This window comes from Cajanus cajan, chromosome 5 (genome assembly GCF_000230855.2).
Source record: "Cajanus cajan strain Asha chromosome 5, NIPB_CcT2T_4, whole genome shotgun sequence".
NCBI lineage: Eukaryota > Viridiplantae > Streptophyta > Magnoliopsida > Fabales > Fabaceae > Cajanus > Cajanus cajan.
The window spans coordinates 25,323,400-25,342,749 of record NC_138521.1 but is presented as its reverse complement, the minus strand read 5'-3'; the positions used below and the strand labels follow the sequence as shown (position 1 = coordinate 25,342,749).

Here is a 19,350-nt window from a genome sequence, read left to right as displayed (position 1 = left end):
TAGTCATGAGTCAGTGTTTGCTCGCAAACAGACAAATGAATGCATATTGTCAAGATTCACTGTTAGTTTTTTTCATTAATTTTTTAGTGTTTTTTCTTTTTCTCATTTAGATTGATGGTAAAGAAAATAGGTTATGAATAGTTTTATATTATCATTCAATATGATAAAGTTGATAAACTTTTTTAATAATTATTTTAACAAGTATTATTGATGATAATAATAATATTTAATTGGTTGACATGATAAATATTTTTACACGTAAAGTACAGTGATTAAAATCTTGAAATAAATGGTTATAATGAAAATTGTCGTCAAATCTTTTTTTTTTACTTATATAATAAAATACTTCTACCGAGTATTTATATACAAGATTCAATGTCACTAACTCTATCCAATAATCATGAAGATGTTATTTTTTATCTATCATTTTTTACGTATTAAAAAAAAAAAAAAAAAACAAGTACCGGTCACGAAAGACATGAGACATACAGCAGGTGCACTATAAAACAATACACAAACGGAGATCACAATAGAAGAAAATGTGAAAGAAACATTTTAAAAGGAACCCGTTATATAACGCACGGTTTTGTTCCGTTTCACAGTAATAAGCATTTCTGAACGATGAAAAGCAGAGGACGTTTAAATACAAGTCTAGAAGGACACCTGAAACCTTCTCTAATGAAAGACATTCTTTATTTTTAATAGAAAAACTCAAAATCTTTTAAACTGTATTCAAACAAGCTCCAAATATCTCTCCTACAAAAGGTTCAAGTGACCTACAATCTTTTGGTCATAAAAGGTGATTTCAAGCCCTTGAACACACTCTAAGAGGGAAAGAACAGAACTTACTACCATGAAGGAGATGGAACACGGATATAAAAGCAACCATGCTCTTTTATCTCCAGAAATTGCATCCACAATCCACATTAGATTGTGTATTGTGCAGAATTTATCATCAAGAAGTGATACGAAAATTGAGCAATTTTTCGATGCTACAAATCAAATAAGAGGGGAGATTAAACACCAATAAGGAGAAGGGAAAGAATCATGAAGAAAATGAAATACTCAGTCATTCCTCCTCGCCGATTTAAGCAATTTTAGGACATTTTCATAAACAATAAATGTTATTGAAGAAGCAGGAGCATTTTTCAAGAGGTTTGGGGTAATTCCTTTGTAAAAACCTCGGACACCTTCATATCTGCAAGAACAGAACAAAATCTATAATGGCACAAATAGACTCAACATGAAAAGAACAAGATCATATTAATTTGGATACACACAAGAGAAACGATAGTCTTTTTTATAATTTATTGACAGCATTATTTATGATTCCTATCCAATTTCCCCTTTGCTTATTTGTCAATATAAAGATGTAAACTAAATCTTGATGGTTTTTAATATGTACCTTGCAGTTTCTTTCACAACATGCCAAGTGTCCATATATCTTGGAACCCCATCACCACTAGGCCGTTGCTGCAGACACAGAAAGTTTAGTCCAGCTTGGAGACAGATGCACAGTTAAAAGAAATATGTAATATCTCTATCTTTGTAATAACATTATTGTACCTGCAATCGTGAACGTATAACCTGAAAAGGATAGGTTAGAAGTATTGCCGCAAGTTTTGATGTTGCTCCAAGAACAGCATAATCAACAGAATTCTGGGGGAAAAGAACAATATGAAAGCATTAGAAAAGTTTTACATAAAAACATTGATTAATTGCTTTTATCATAAATTCAATTGAAATCATTTGTAAGAATCGGATAACAGGAAGCTAAGAATACCAGACAAAACATATCTTAAAAGTTTATTAGCTTGTAACAAGTAAAATGTAGGATATGCATAAAGCTGCATTTCTCTCAATTAACATATCCTTGAATTTAACATAGCCATTTAAAAACAGTGAACAAAAGCTAACTGACGCAACTAATATCAGCTTAAATATACCAAGACCAAGCCAGTTCACAATCAAGTCAAAAACTATATAGGCATCCACTATCCACATTCATGCAACAACCATAATCATGATTCTTAAGATGTATCGATTTGCTCAACCAAACTGGAGGAATGATTTCTAGAAACAAGACTTGGAGAGCAATACAAGTGACCAAAATGGTCAATCATCAAAAAATCATTTGAAGGATGTAAATTAGTCCAATATATGTGAATTCCATAGTCAAATAGATCCAACATCCAAGGTCCTCTAACTTACCAGTAAGTTATCAGGGTTTTGATTATGGAGTGTACTTCGCTTACTCTTAAAATCAACAGTAACTTTGCGTAGCTCTTCGTAGGCTGTTAACTTAATAGCACCATGAGACACCTGCTGAAACATAAATTCAAGTAAGCTCACAATAAAGCATACAAAGACAATGATAACTGATAAGTATGATTTTTGACTTTTGTCAATACTTGATAATTGATATAGCCATCGGAGTTTTAAAATTGTCCCTTCCACACCCTAGAGAAAAGTAGCAACTTAATAATGGGTTTAGAAAATTTAGACTCTAGCTTCATAAATGACTAAAAAGCTTCAGAAAATAGTTATTATCAAAAACTAAATCAAACATAATATAGTATATTTCTATCATATTTGTTACTTTATCTATGCTTTTCTTTTTCACTTTTTGAACAATTTTTCCACTTCTAGGGAAAATTATTTTCTTTTTCATCTTTTTTAGCCATTTTTTTTGAGGAAAAATATTCTTAAAATTTCTTTATTTCACAACATCTTCTAAACTATTGCAAAAATACTAAAGTTTAATATAACTAACTTTCAGATATGAATTGCGGGAATATTATTAATATCCTGGCAAGGAAAGAGTTAACAAACTTAAATAAAAATGCAATTCCTTCAATGAATTAGATTTGATGACAAGCACATTCTTACTATACTTGTAAGTTTAACGCTATTCCAGCCAAATTTTCTGCTAAGTACCTTCCATTACCATGTAATCCTAGGTAATGAAGAGATTTTTTCACAAGAAGAATTGCAATTTAGGAATTTTTAGAAGAAAATAAATTCAATTTGTAAATAATTTAGAGGAATGGTTAATTAAGTCAATATATGGTTTAAACAAGAATTTATCTTTGCATATTGTCAAACACCATCTGGTTAAATGTTCCTAAGTTGAAAATATGTTGGACAATGCTACCCAAAATGTAATTCTCTAAAAAAAAAATTCATGGTGATATTATTCTCAGAAGGCAGGTTTTTGTGCTTTACTAAATTCCATCCGAGTTTGGAGTAATTTGATATAAAGTTTGAGAAAAAAAGATATACACACCACTTGAAATTTGGGGTAGTTGCAACTACTCACCCTAAACATTTAAACTATAAGAAACTTCACAACAGATCCCTCCAACCCACTACTACTAAGTAACAAAGGATTCAAGGAATGTGTTTGTCACATGATAATTACTTAACATGATCATTAAAACACATTGGCACTATATTTAAACACATCAAGCATGTATTCCATGTCATTTGGAGAGAAAAATCTGGAAATGATTTTAATACCCTTTTATTTTAATTGTACTTTTGGTCCCAAATTAAAATTTTCAATGTTACTTTGTCAAACCCTCATCTCACTAAATTCATGATAGCTCCAGAGTTCAACCTTAAGAAAATAGCACTCACTCTCAAGAATATCTCCAGCTTCCATGAAGCAACAGGTAACAAAAAAATCTTTCATCCTTTAGTTATTTATCTGAATAATTCCCACCACATTGCCACACATCATGGGAAAAATGGGGAAAAGCCTGAAAGGGTAAAGGGATATTTTGTGGAGAAATTATTAATCATTTCCTAACATAGAATATGTGTGAATGCAGGAGATGATATGAAGAAATCATTATCTGACCCGAGTTAATGAGCATGCAACAATTACACAATAAATGAATAAACACATTCTTTTAGTAACTTAACAGCAATTGAATGGAAGAATCTGTTGTGATGTTTTTGATATTGTATAATATTAATTGGCAAATTTAAGAGCAGTGGCTAGTCGCAATGGTGTGATATTCATAATATATTGTGAAAGAAAGAACTTTATATTTATTCAAGAAAAATACCACCCATTTTATTTAATCTATAGTTAAAATTTTAAGTGACAAGTTCGACAGGCTAAATAACAAGAGCCAGTAACATACCAGAAATAGACCAGGAACAATCCCTCTGTAAAGCGCACTAAATCCTTCTCCCCTCATTATGGTCCTAAATGCATCTCATTATGGTCCTAAATGCATCTGATATTTTATTTTAACAGAATAAAATTTCATGACTAGTTAGCGAATCTCATGAAGATGAATTTAACTACAATAAATAAAATATGCAAACATATGTTAGTGATCATGATGGAAACCCAAATTCAAAGAAGACAATAACACTCAATGAAAAGGAATACGAGACTGAATTGTATTAATATCAGAAAAAAGAAATACAGCAGAAGAGTGATCTTCTCCTGTCCCAGAGCAACGCTCCTAATAGAGTAACCCACAAGGTTTTCTCTATTCCCACACAAAAGCAAATGATTCAGCATATCCCCCCCCCCCCTCTCTCTAACTCGTGCTACTAAATAACCGAAAAGATCTCATTCTCTCTCTCCTCTAACCACCCGGCCTTCATATTCCAATGTTTATTCTGCACCTCTCTTCTTCCTACGTGTATAGACCTTCCATTCCTTGGGAGCCTTATTGTCATAGTGGGCCAAGCTGTCAAGAGGCCCATGAACATCTTGGACTCTATCAATACCCCCTTCTTGAAGAACAGTCTTGTCCTCGAGACTGAGCTCAGGAAACTGACTACGAATAGCTATCTCATCTTCCCATGTAGCTTCCTCAGCTGTCTTCCCTTTCCACTGCACCAGCCATTGATTCATTTTGTCTCCTCCCTTCATTAAACTGCGAGAAGCCAGCACCAATTCTGGTTGCATTAGTTCTGCACGATCATCTTCTAATCCAATTGGGAGCCCACTCTCAGCCTTATAATTCCCAATAGCCTTCTTCAATAAGGACACATGAAATACTGGATGTATTCTAGATTCTAGAGGTAATTTCAGACGATAAGCCACTTCCCCAATCCTTTCAATTACTTCAAAAGGTCCATAATATCTAGCACTCAACTTAGGACTTATTCTTGCAACCACAGAGTGTTGTCTATGCTGCTTCAGCTTAAGAAAAACCATGAAAAACCATGTCACCTTGTTTAAAACTCCTCTCAATTCGGTGTTTATCAGCCTGCTTCTTCATCCGCTCCTGTGCTCTAACCAAATGTGCTTTCAATTGCCTCAAAGCTTCATCACGATCTTGTAATTCTCTTAGGACAGCTTCTACTCTTACTTCCCCTGGCACACTCTTTATTAACATAGGTGGTGGATGTCCATATACTGCCTCAAACGAAGTGGTTCCTGTGGATACGTGAAACGTCGTATTGTACCAATACTCTGCCCAAGGCAACCATTGACTCCATCCCTTGGGCTGATCAGTGATAAAACACCGTAAGTAGGTTTCTAAACAACGGTTGACGACTTCCGTTTGTCCATTCGACTGGGGATGGTACGCTGTACTCATCCTTAGGGTGGTACCTTGCATCCTGAAAAATTCTTTCCAGAATAAACTCATAAACAGGGGGTCCCTATCACTGATCACTGAATTGGGAATTCCATGCAACCTGACAACTTCCTTCACAAACACTTCCACAATAGTCCTAGCTGTGTATGGATGTTTGAGGGGAATAAAATGACTATACTTAGACAACCTGTCCACTACTACTAGTATAGCTTCGTACCCCTTGGATCGGGGTAATCCTGTGATGAAGTCAAGGGTAACATCTTCCCACATCTGATTTGGCACCGGCAAAGGTTGCAGCAAACCTCCCGGAGCAGTAGTCAAGTATTTCTGTCTCTGACACACATCACATCCTTGTACAAATTTACAAATATCTTCTTTCATCCCTTGCCAATATAGATTTGTTGTTGTTAAAATGTGATACAAACTTCTAGAATAAGCTAGATCATTATAAAAAATATATAGATGTATGTTAGATACAAACTCTAGAATTATGTAGATAATTACATATAGATAGAAAACTCTAGAATAGATATTTCTAGAGTTTTCTACATAAAACATGAATGATGTGTACATATAGATAGAAAACTCTAGAATAGATATTTCTAGAGTTTTCTACATAAACATGAATGATGTGTTGAGGCCTATAAATAGGCCATGTACTCAACATTTATACCAAGTAACTAGTAAGCCATTTCCACTACTCAAATCTATTCCAACTATTCCTCTAAACTATTTTTCCTCTCAACTAAGCCTATCATTATAAATTTGCCTCCCCATTGTTTCTACCAATCAAATAAGCTTTTACTATTTGATAATTTATAAACTAACAGTGGTACCAGAGCTACGTTCGGTCATCTACTGGGCGTAGATATTATCCTACTACTTCCAAAAAAATTTTCCCAATATTCTACCCACTTTCAAAAAACAAATTCTAATCCATGGCTAACACCATTCAACCATCATCTATCCCTATTCCCATTTTTAATGGTGAAAATTATGATTTTTGGAGTACAAAAATGAAGACATATTTCACCTTCCAAGATTTATGGGACACGATAGAAGAAGGATTTTCTACTCCAGAAGACATCTCAGCCCTTACTGCGGCTAAAAAAAAAGGAGTTAAAAGAAAACAAACAAAAGAATTCAAAGGCGTTATTCATTTTGCAACAAGCTGTGACCGACACAATTTTTCCGAGAATAATGGGTGCATCAACAGCCAAAGAAGCATGGACTACGCTGCAGGAGGAGTTCGAAGGAAGTGAAAAGGTACGTGCCGTAAAATTACAAACTCTACGGCGTAACTTTGAATTGTTAAATATGAAGGAATCTTAGACCGTAAAGGACTACTATTCTAAGATAAAAGAAATAGTTAACCAAATGAGAGCGTACGGGGAAAATATTCTTGACAAGAAAATTGTGGAGAAAATTCTAATTAGTGTTCCCCGTAAATATGATCCAATCGTGACAACAATTGAGCAAACAAAAGATCTATCTACCTTCTCAGTAACAGAGTTGATGGGGTCACTTGAAGCTTATGAGCAAAGGTTGAATAGGCATGATGAAGACTCAACTGAAAATGCCTTTCAATCAAAACTCAAATTACGGTCTCAAAATAAAGATAAAAAGAATAATGGAGAAACTTCTAGAAATAAAGAGAATTCTAGAAATTTCTCTAGAAATTATCAAAATGAATATCCTTCATGCAGCATTTGCAAGAGGACAAATCATGCAGAGAAAGACTGTCGATATCGTGGAAAGCCACAATGTCGCCACTGCAAAAAATTTGGACATGTGGAGAAGTATTGCCGCAACAAAAATAAGCATCAAGCAAACTTTGCTGAAGAGAAAGATGGTGAGCAACATCTTTTCTATGCTAGCCAAGATTCCAATAGTGAAACAAGTGGAAGTTGGTACTTGGATAGCGGCTGCAGCAATCATATGGCCAAAGATGCAAGCATCTTCAAGGATATTGACGAATCTGTCAAAGTGAAAGTCCGAATGGGGAACGACACTGTCGTTGAATCAAAAAGAAAAGGCACAGTTATGGTGGAGACGAAGAAAGGTACGAGACTTATTACTGATGTTCTACTAGTTCCCAATCTTAAAGAAAATCTCTTGAGCATTGGTCAAATGATGGAGAAAGGTTATACTCTCCATTTCGAAGGAGACACATGTAAAATATATGACAATAAAAAACTAGAAATTGGCCGAGTAAAAATGGAGAAGAGGAATAGAAGTTTCCCTATAAGCCTGAGACAAGGCCCTAACATTGCCATGAAAACAGAAGTAGACGACTCATGACTTTGGCATCGAAGATTTGGCCACTTTAATACACATGCCTTAAAGTTATTATATCAAAAAAATATGATGAGAGATCTCCCATGCCTAAAAGAGAATAGTGAAGCTTGTGAAGGATGTCTCCTTGGCAAGCAACATCGACTGCCGTTTTCAACAGGCAAAGCATGGAGAGCAAAGGACTTGTTGGAGCTGATCCATACAGATATATGTGGACCAATGCGGACGTCGTCACTCCATAACAACAGGTATTTCATTCTCTTCATAGATGATTTTTCTAGAATGACTTGGGTCTACTTCATAAAAGCAAAATCAGAAGTCTTTGGTATTTTCAAGAAGTTTAAGACCCTTGTCGAAAAGCAAAGTGGCAAACAAATAAAAGTACTTAGAAGTGATCGTGGCAAAGAATACATTTCCCATGAGTTTGATAAATTTTGCGAAGATGAAGGCATTGAGCGACAACTTACAGTTGCATATTCTCCACAACAAAATGGAGTATCTGAAAGGAAAAACCGCACAGTAATGGAGATGGCCAGATCAATGCTCAAGGAGAAAGGATTACCAAACACGTTTTGGGCTGAAGCAGTTTATACTGCTGTCTACATACTTAATAGATGCCCAACTAAGGTAGTCCAAGATAAGACTCCAATTGAAGCTTGGAGCGGGAAAAAACCATCAGCAAAACACCTAAGGGTATTTGGATCTATTTGCTACATACACGTTCCAGAAGAGAAAAGGCACAAGCTAGAAGACAAGACAATACGAGGTATCTTCCTTGGATATAGCACACAGTCAAAAGGCTATCGCGTCTACAACTTGCAAACCAAGAAGCTGATTATTAGCCGAGACATTGAAGTTGATGAAAATGCAGCTTGGAATTGGAATGACGAGAAAGTAGAGAGAAACATTTCTATTTCAATGCAGCAATTAGAAGAAGGAACTGCAGAAGTCCCAAGTGAGCCTCATTCTCCTCCACAACAACAAACTCCATTACCAGAGTCTACTCCAAGACGAGTTAGATCCTTGGAGGATATATATGAAACCTGCAACTTGGCCATACTTGAACCTGAAAGCTTTGAAGCAGCATCAAAGCAACAAGTATGGGTCAAGGCTATGGAAGAAGAGATAAAAATGATTGAGAAAAATAACACATGGGATCTAGTAGACTATCCAAAAGACAAAGATATCATCAGGGTAAACTGAGTTTACAAGACAAAGCTCAATCCGGATGGCACCATACAAAAGCACAAGGCAAGGTTGGTAGCTAAGGGCTATTCACAACAACCTGGAGTCGTCAACAACGAGACATTTGCCCCAGTAGCACGCCTAGATACAATTAGAGCTCTAATAGCTCTTGCGGCAGAAAAAGGCTGGAATATCTACCAGTTAGATGTCAAGTCCGCTTTTCTCAATGGAGTACTACAAGAAAAGATCTATGTAGAGCAACCACAAGGTTTCATAAGCAAGGGCAATGAAGACAAAGTACTAAGGCTTAGAAAAGCTTTATATGGTTTGAAGAAAGCTCCTCGAGCATGGTACAACAGAATAGATCAATACTTCACTGATCATGGATTCAGGAGGAGTAAGAGTGAGCCAACACTATACATCAAGACCCAAGGTCAGTATGACACTCTGATTGTCTCCTTATATGTAGATGATCTTATCTACACAGGAAACAATATTAAGATGATAACAGAATTCAAAGAAGACATGATGAAGACATTTGAAATGACGGACCTTGGCTTGATGAACTACTTCCTTGGTATTGAGGTAAGTCAGAAGAAGAAAGGGATATTCATTTGTCAAAAGAAATACACTGAAGCTCTCTTGAAGAAGTTCAAGATGAGTGGTTGCAAGACTGTCACTACTCCGCTTGTGACAAAGGAGAAGCTACAAAAAGATGATGGAGCACCAGATGTTGATGCATCTCGCTACAGAAGCTTGATTGGAAGCTATATTTAACAGTCACACGACCAGACATAATGTATGCTGTAAGCCTTTTATCAAGGTTTATGCAAAAACCAAGCCAAATTCACTTTGGAGCAGCTAAAAGAATTCTAAGATACCTACAAGGCACGAAGGAGTTTGGTATTTGGTACAAAACAATGACCAACTCAAGCTTGCTCGGATACACCGACAGTGATTGGGCAGGATCAGTAGATGACATGAAGAGCACCTCTGGTTATGCCTTCTCACTTGGATCAAGAATATTTTCTTGGGCATCAAAAAAGCAAGCAACAGTTGCACAATCAACTGCAGAGGCAGAATATGTTGCAGCGGCTGAAGCTACAAGTCAAGCAATTTGGCTACGAAGAATACTTGCAGAAATGGGAGAACAACAAGATGGGCCTACTACAATCTACTGCGACAATAAATCAACAATCACAATGACAAAAAATCCAGTACATCACAGCAGGACAAAACACATTGCAATTAAATATCACTTCATCAGAGAAGCAGAAACAACTAAAGAAATCAAGATGGAGTATTGTAAGACTGAAGAGCAAGTTGCTGACATATTCACAAAGGCACTACCAAGAACAAGATTCGAACAATTTCGCACTATAATAGGAGTTAAAGAAATTTGTATCAAGGAGGAGTGTTAAAATGTGATACAAACTTCTAGAATAAGCTAGATCATTATAGAAAATACATAGATGTATGTTAGATACAAACTCTAGAATTATGTAGATAATTACATATAGATAGAAAACTCCAGAATAGATATTTCTAGAGTTTTCTACATAAAACATGAATGATGTGTACATATAGATAGAAAACTCTAGAATAGATATTTCTAGAGTTTTCTACATAAAACATGAATGATGTGTTGAGGCCTATAAATAGGCCATGTACTCAACATTTATACCAAGTAACTAGTAAGCCATTTCCACTACTCAAATCTATTCCAACTATTCTTCTAAACTATTTTTCCTCTCAACTAAGCCTATCATTATAAATTTGCCTCCCCATTGTTTCTACCAATCAAATAAGCTTTTACTATTTGATAATTCATAAACTAACAGTTGCCATCCTTCTATAGGTCCTATAGAAACCCGATTGTCCTCCTATTGGCGTTTCATGAAATTCCTTTAGCATTTGAGGAATCCACACAGATTTTCTTGAAATCACCACTCTGCCTTTGAACAGTAATACGCCATGGTCATATGTAAAGCAGGATATGTCTCCCTTCCATGCTTCAAATCATCAATAACCTTTTTCCATTTATCATCTGCATGAGTTTCAGCTATTAGCTCTTTGTAATCCAACCAAATGGGTTGAAATGCCATTGCCCTTAATTCCACTTCTCCCATACTACGAGAAAGAGCATCAGCTCCCTTGTTTTCCACCCCTGGTTTATACATTATATCAAAATTGTAACCAAGTAACTTTGCTAACCAGTTTTGTTGGCTTCCCGTAGTCACCCTTTGTTGCATTAGCTGTCTAAGACTCTTCTGATCAGAATACACCTTGAATTTCCTCCCAAGGAGGTATGGACGCCAGTGCTGAATTGCCAATGCCACATCCATGAGCTCCTTTTCATAAGCAGACTTTGCCAGATTTTTCTCCCCCAGTGCCTTGCTGAAATAGGCCACAGGTCTGTGTTCTTGCATTAGAATTGCTCCTATCCCCATTCCCGACGCATCGCATTCTAATTCAAACTCTTTCTCAAAATTAGGCAGCATCAGAACAGGCACAGTGGTGACCTTCTTCTTTAATTCCTCAAAAGCTCTTTGCGCTTGCTCATTCCATCCGAACCTGTCTTTTTTTGTTAAATCAGTGAGAGGTCTTACTACCTTCCCATAATCCCTTATGAATTTTCGATAGTACCCCGTGAGACCGAGAAATCCTCTTACTCCTCTCACATTTCTCGGTACAGGCCATTCCAACACACTCCTGACTTTAGTAGGGTCTACGGACACTCCTTGAGTTGAGATAATGTGACCCAGATATTCAATTTTGCTTTGGCCAAAGTTACATTTTTCTTTATTCGCAAAAAGCTGGTGTTGTTTCAGAATTCCCAGCACCGCCCCTAATTGATTCATATGTTCTTCCTAGCCTTTACTGTAGACAAGGATGTCGTAAAAAAAAACTAGCACTCCTCTTCGTAACTTCTCACGAAACACTTCATTCATTAGAGCTTGAAAAGTGGAAGGTGCGTTCATGAGCCCGAAAGGCATCACGAGGTATTCATAATGGCCTTCATGAGTCCTAAACGCTGTTTTGGGAATATCGTCTCTCCTCATGCGAACTTGATGATATCCCGACTTCAAATCCAGCTTAGAGAAAAAACTGGCTCCATGCAATTCATCCAGAAGCTCTTCAATTACGGGTATTGGGAATTTATCCGGAATGGTGGCTTTGTTAAGTGCCCTATAATCCACACACATACGCCATTGATTGTTCTTCTTTTTGACCAAAATCACGGGACTGGAATATTCACTCTGGCTGTGTCTGATATGCCCATTAGTCAACAATTCTTTCACTTGTTGTTCAATTTCATTTTTCTGGTGGTAAGGATAACGATACGGTCTGACATTAATTGGTTCCTGACCCGCTTTGAGAATGATGGCATGCTCCTTAGCTCGTATCGGGGGCAAGCCCTTTGGTTCTACAAAAACATCTCCAAACCCTTTTAAAACCTCATTCAATGCCTCCTGTTGCTCTTGACTCAGCTCTGCACCTCCTATTTTCTCATCCTGTGGAATTGTTTCACTCAAGGACGCCAACAACGGTTCTCCCCTCACCGCACCCTCCAGCACCTTGGTTCCCTGTGGAGTCACAATTTTCATCCTCTGCTTATTCCAATCCACAACCATTTCACCTAAAGAGACCAGCCAAGACATGCCCAGAATCATGTCAATATCCCCTAATTCAAACAGAAATGCATCCACAGTAAATTCTCCAGCAGTTGTTTCCACCCTCAAACCACGGCATACTCCTGAAGTTTCTGATTTATGACCATCCCCCATCAAAATATTCATACTCTTGGTAGGTTCCCACGACCAACCCATTGCCTCCACTAATTTCTTCGAAATAAAATTGTGGGTGGCCCCACTATCCACCAAGACAAATAGCGGTATTCCTCGCACCTGACCGCGCAACTTCATTGTGTTCAACGACTGATTCCTTTCCTTTTCCAGTCCGTGCAACCATATAGAACTGCATTCGCCTTCAGATTCTGATTTGTCTTCTTCTTTTCGCTGTTCGACTTTCTCTTCATCCTTTTCGCACTCGACTTGCAATTCGTCATCCACCAAAATGAGTCTCAACTGCTTTACTGGACATTGGTGTAATGGGCCATAAGGCCCACCACATTTGTAGCATAGCCCCCGTTGTCTCCTGTCTAGCAAGTCTTGGTATGCTAGGTGTTTAGTACCTCGATCTCTTTGCCCAATTTTATTTCTACCCCCTCCTTCTAAATGTGAGTTTGGGCCTGGCCCATTGGTATCTCCCCCTGCACCAACATTCCGTGGACCAACCCGACCCGAAATGCTTGTTTGGGTTCTATAACCCAAATGGGATCCTCCTCCTCCACGTGTGTCATTTCTTCCCTGCCATCTGTTGCTACGATTCGCCAACTCCATCTCGACAGCTCTTGCCGTATTCATCATTCGTCCCCTTGTCAAAGGATTTGCCACATGCATACTCCTCAAACGTGACCTTATCTCATCCTGTAAACCATGAATGAAATACGCAAAATACTGCTCGTCATGTAATTTAGGTATTTGAGCTACCAGTGATTCAAATTTTTGGATATACTCATCAACGCTTCCATTCTGACGTATAGCAGTTTGTTGTTCAAACACACTTCCTTCTCCCAATCCTCCATAACGATCCAGTAACTCCAGTTTCAAATCCTCCTATGATAGGTTTCCTTGGTCGTTCAACAGTGCGTTGAAAAAATGTATGGTTCCTCCCTCCATACATAGCTGGGCTAAACTAACCTTCACCACCTCACTAGTTTCTTGAACTCGAAAGTATATCTCCGCCCTCGTGATCCACCCTGCTGGGTCTTCGCCATTGAACATAGGCAGTTCAATCTTTTTCACTGATTGACGGAACTCCTCTATTGCTTCCCCTTCAAGTATCCTCGGTCGACCTCCTGACCCTTGCTGTTGACCAACTGAACCTTCCCCTTCTTCATGGAAGTGAATCTTCTCAAGGCTTCGAGACATCATCTCCATCATTTTGGTTTGTTGTTCTGATTGTTTTCGTAATAACTCCATCGTCGCTTGATGCTGTGTAGCTTGTTTGCGGATTTCTTCTATCGCCGTCACTACCCAACCCAGCTCACCCTCTACATTTCCCAATCGCGCCTCCATTGTCGCCGATTCTCCTTTTCCTCCTCTTCTCTTGGGTGGCATTCACCGTTCAAGAGAATTTATCCAGCAGGTCGGACCAAATTGATGGAAACCCAAATTCAAAGAAGACAATAACACTCAATGAAAAGGAATACGAGACTAAATTGTATTAATATCAGAAAAAAGAAATACAGCAGAAGAGTGATCTTCTCCTGTCCCAGAGCAACGCTCCTAATAGAGTAACCCACAAGGTTTTCTCTATTCCCACACAAAAGCAAATGATTCAGCATATCCCCCTTTCTCTAACTTGTGCTACTAAATAACCGAAAAGATCTCATTCTCTCTCTCCTCTAACCACCCGGCCTTCGTATTCCAATGTTTATTCTGCACCTCTCTTCTTCCTACGTGTATAGACCTTCCATTCCTTGGGAGCCTTATTGTCATAGTGGGCCAAGCTGTCAAGAGGCCCATGAACATCTTGGACTCTATCAGATCATGTGACAAACTATAACAATCACATGGAAAACACATTCCGTTAATAACTTGATTGTCATTAAATGGAAGGATCAATTATGAAGCTTCTGATAGTCTTTGGGTTTAATTGGCAGATAAAAGAGTTCATAGTGGCTAGTTACAAATGGCCAAATGTTCATGATAGATTGGAAAAGAAAGACCTAGATCTTTTTTGGCTGAATAAGACCTTTTATCTTTATTTAAACATAATTCATACATTATATTTAATTTGATTAAAATTTAAGTGCAAGATTGATAGGTAAAATAACAAGAACCAGCAACATACCAGAAATAGACCAGGAACAATTCCCCTGTAAAGTGCACTAAATCCTTCCTCCCTCATTATGGTTCTAAATGCATCTGAAATTTAATTTTTACAGATAAAAATTTCATGACTGGTTAGTAAGTCATATGATGAAAAACAGAACCACAATAAACAAAATAAATATTGACTATCATGTTTTAGGTAGTTCAGTGAAACATAACCACCCTGGCCCCCAAATCAAAAAAGAAAACTCAACTTATGCACCTAACTCTTAGATGTTGAAAATTCCTTTCTTAAAACAAGTGAAATCATTCGAGTCTGTTTGGATACAAGTTTAGAAGCACTTTTGAATGCTTCTCTACTAGGAAAACTCCTTATTTTTAGTAAAAAGGCTCTCAAAAACAATTTTAACTGGTATCCCAATAGACTATATAAATTAAAGCTTAAAACTAATTTTTTCCCCCCCATAATATTTAACGAGTATAAAAATCAATATCATACAAGACAATGCAATGGAATAAATAGGATGAATGCATATGCTTAATGCTGGTTAGTAATGAATGACTGAATACACATATAGCAGTGATAGAGAAACTACCACGAATCCATGACTATTTTTGGATGAGAAAGATAAACACTCAGTCAAATACAAAGACTCAAATTAAACTATTTGGTGCAAATGACCTATCTTTCAACTTTTGGACTAGTTTCAAATTTAATTTAGGCTAAGGTGATCTACAGCCAAAGCAGAAATAATATGAATACTATAAAAAGAAAAATCCCAAAGTGAACAATTTAAAATAAAGTTAACTTAAAATGGAGAACACACCATAAATCCCAGAGTATGGTCGTCTCTGATGAAGAGGAGTTTGAAGCTGCAATCTTGTCTTTACTAGCCACACAGGATTTGTACACAAGGAAACCTGACAAAAGGCAATGGAAACCAAAATAACTGGATGTTGACTTTTGCCCCCATTCGGGTATGTGACACATTGCAACAATATGTTTGGTGCTTTGCAATCCAGAATCAAAAGCATCCAACTATGAAAGCTAAGCAATATCTCAAGGATAAGCACACAGATAAGGATATAGTAAACTTAAGTGTATTAATTCCATTCTCACAAACAATTCAAAGTTCAAACAATAATATTCATAGAAAATTCATCAATACAGCTCACCTAAAGTACATCATTGTGGATTTGATTCCTCTAAAGTGAATTTAAATTGAGGGATTCACTTTACAGAATAAAGGAAGGAGTTATATCCATCAATGAAAAATGAAAATCAAGGGATTTTATTATACATTATTACATTAACATGTATTTTATCACAGTCTCAATTGTTTATTTTTAAATCAATGTCCTTAACTTTTCCCTTTTCCCTTTAAAGTGAGTGCCTCAGTTTGGGTGAGTCAAATCCCTTCACTGTATCACCTTTCATCTCCCTATAGCCTAACGGTGACAAAATTTAAAAATGCAAAACCGCAGGGGCAGCAGAAACTCAACTCCAAGATCCAAGGAAATGCCAGCAGGATTGTACAATTCATAATATTGGGATTTTGTGCACTCACCAAAGCTCCTGCTTCAGCAGCTGAAGCAAGATGAAGACCTGGACTCAACTTTCCGTCCCTGTTCCTAGCATATCTTTTTTTGGCTTTGTCATAGCTGCAATGGAAAAAAATATTTGGTATGATGACTTCAATCTTCTAGGAAAGCAAGAAGATGGACCACAAACCACTCTATCAATAATAAAAAATCACTCATGTCAGGAAGGGGAAAATAGAGGGGGAGGATAATCCATATTCCATTGACATGATAAAGAACAGTGATTTTCCTGAAGTTGTTACGTGTTGAATGAAACTGCTACAGGGTCATATCATATCATACAAACACGAATTCCAAAACCAGCCTTGACTACTAATGAATAGTGAGTGTGGCATGTAAATTCTACATAGAGAAAAAAAAAAATTCTTCCACCATTATGTACTGCAGAATAGGAGATATTGACAAATTGATTTGGTCCTGACTAAGAGAAAGAAGTTAGAGTTAGATATGTTTTTCTCCCCAAGTTTGAGTAGGAGAGAGAGATTTTCAAACTTACTGAAACTAGTTAAAGTTTAACTGAATAGGATGCATATATGCACAAACATGAGTCAGTTATCCTATATAATATCATTCTCTTCTAGTTAGCATTAGATATAAAAATGATAGGTTAAAAGTTAATTTTATACAATTAAAGTCTCACGACGGAATTTGGTACTTACAAAAAGAAATATAAACCCAATGAAATAGTTGACCCCAGAACCCCAGGAAGAAAGCCTGCATATAATCCTCTTAAACCCTGCAAGATAAAGCATGACATATAAGTAATACATTCATCGTATAACATACACAAAGTACCTAAAGCAAAAGTTTCTCTCCTTTTGCAATTTGCAACAGGTGTGAATTTGTCAACACCAATCCCATCAATAAAATACAAGAGGCAACCATTCATCATTTCCAGGCAAGAACCCTTCCCCCCCGCCCCTTGTTGGGCCAAAAATAGGCACAATTATCACTCTTGAAACAGACAATCCAAAATGCTTTTACCACTGTTGCACACATATCATATTGGATACTTTTATATGTTGTAGCTGAGCCCTTCCATGTCTTATAATTATAACTTCTATAATTTGAAAAAACCACATGTAAATGTGGTGTCATTTTTTATATGTCTATATTTGTCACCAAAATTTGGTTTGCATGGACCTCAATACTAGCGGAATGCCATATGATCTCAGGCCTTAATCTTATTAATGTTTCTTCACTCTTCATAAACACCAGAAACCATAGTGCTGAGTTTATCACATTTATCAGATTTATTTGTGCTCAACATCAGCCATACTATCTTGGGAGTAAAGGTGTTATGCAATTCTTATTCTATATATTTCTAACAGCTTTATCTATGCCTAGAAGGTTCAGCAATCAAGATAATTCCCTTTCTCAAGGCCACACGAAAATCCTAACAAGTAGAATAAACAGCACAAAATTGCAGAATTTAATTAATCAAAAAGCAAAATTGATAATTGAAGCCTTAATCGACAAAAACACCAGCGTAGGTCAATTGACAAATCACAAACCTCGGAGCGAGCAATGGTGAAAATGGCGTGAGCAGTGTTCTTGTAAATAGGAAGGTGAGAGACTCGACCATCGTTAACTGCAGAAACGAACAACGCTTCTAAGGATCGAAAGCATGAAAATATCAGAAATATTCGTTTACATGTGAAGAGAGAGAACCTTGGAACCTAGTTCGGACAACATCGAGTGGGTGTATAACGGCGACGGTGGTGAATCCGGCGGCGGCGCCAGCGGCGACGTTTTCCCACTGCCATTGGTCGCGCTTGGGCGCTTCCGTTGACACATGGGGAAACTTGAGATTCAGAGTAATCGTTTTATGCGTCATTCGATTCAAACATGGAGATTGTGGCTGCCACACCCAAGTGTGGTTCGTTATGTTTGTTAGGACTTGGGAGCTTCTCTCTTTCACGTGCAGTGCAAAGCACAAAGCTTGTTCGGTGAGAGATTTGTATGTTTGAATACTTCGTACTTCGTAATACGTTCCTCCCAAGTTTATGGGTAAAAACACACGACACACACCCAGAATAATACTCTATTACTCTCCTAACAAGTGTCGTTTTTGTATTTTAAAAAAAAAATAGTTATATATTTTTATTTTTTTTAAATAAAATTCATTTTATTAAATTACTAATTTTTAATGTATTTATTAATTTTTCTTGATTTATATACAATAACTCGGGCCAAAGAATATTTCATATCAACTTGAAAATAAAGTCACGTGTGACCCTCGTGTTTATTATTGAAATAAGATTCGTTATCCCGTAAATATTCATTTAAAATAATGTGTCAGATAATGCTAACATTTCCCTTAAATTAAGGGTGCGATAATGAGTCAGATAAACTGGCTTCATTAATTCTTAAATTTAATCTGCAATTTATTTCCCTTGCCCTAAGTTTGATGCCACGAGGATAGTGCAGATGTTAATGTGCTTTTGTGTGATACCATTAACCTTCATTCTATAAAATGTTAATACACTCCACCCATAAAAATTACAATTTAAAATTTGCTAAGTAATAAGATGTGATCATGTTAGAGATAAATATATTTTTTAATTGTTAAAATATTCTAAAATATTTTATTATATTGTAAAGTATCTTCTAGGATTAATTAGCATATATATATTATTTTATTTTACCGTTATTTGTCTCCCTAACTATTTAGTACCATAATTAATATACATAAAGATTGGTAGTTCAATTCTAGTTGTCCATTAAACATGATTGCATGGACATAGTAGTTCAGTGGACAACCAATTTGATGTGGACATAAAAGCCCAAACTCAAGA

General features: G+C 36.7%; 1 protein-coding gene across 1 annotated transcript; it reads right to left on the bottom strand.

Moving 5' to 3' along the window:
• Positions 1-671: 671 nt before the first annotated feature.
• On the bottom strand, positions 672-18,571 carry LOC109794207 (folate transporter 1, chloroplastic). The gene is made up of 10 exons (XM_083075151.1): positions 18,224-18,571; positions 18,067-18,143; positions 17,212-17,288; positions 16,519-16,612; positions 15,778-15,871; positions 14,970-15,043; positions 2,212-2,322; positions 1,567-1,659; positions 1,406-1,473; positions 672-1,198 (listed from the first exon to the last, which is right to left on the bottom strand). Exons 1-10 carry the CDS (start codon positions 18,387-18,389, stop codon positions 1,066-1,068), a joined length of 987 nt encoding a protein of 328 aa, XP_082931277.1. The 5' UTR covers positions 18,390-18,571; the 3' UTR covers positions 672-1,065.
• Between the last annotated feature and the right edge of the window lie 779 nt (positions 18,572-19,350).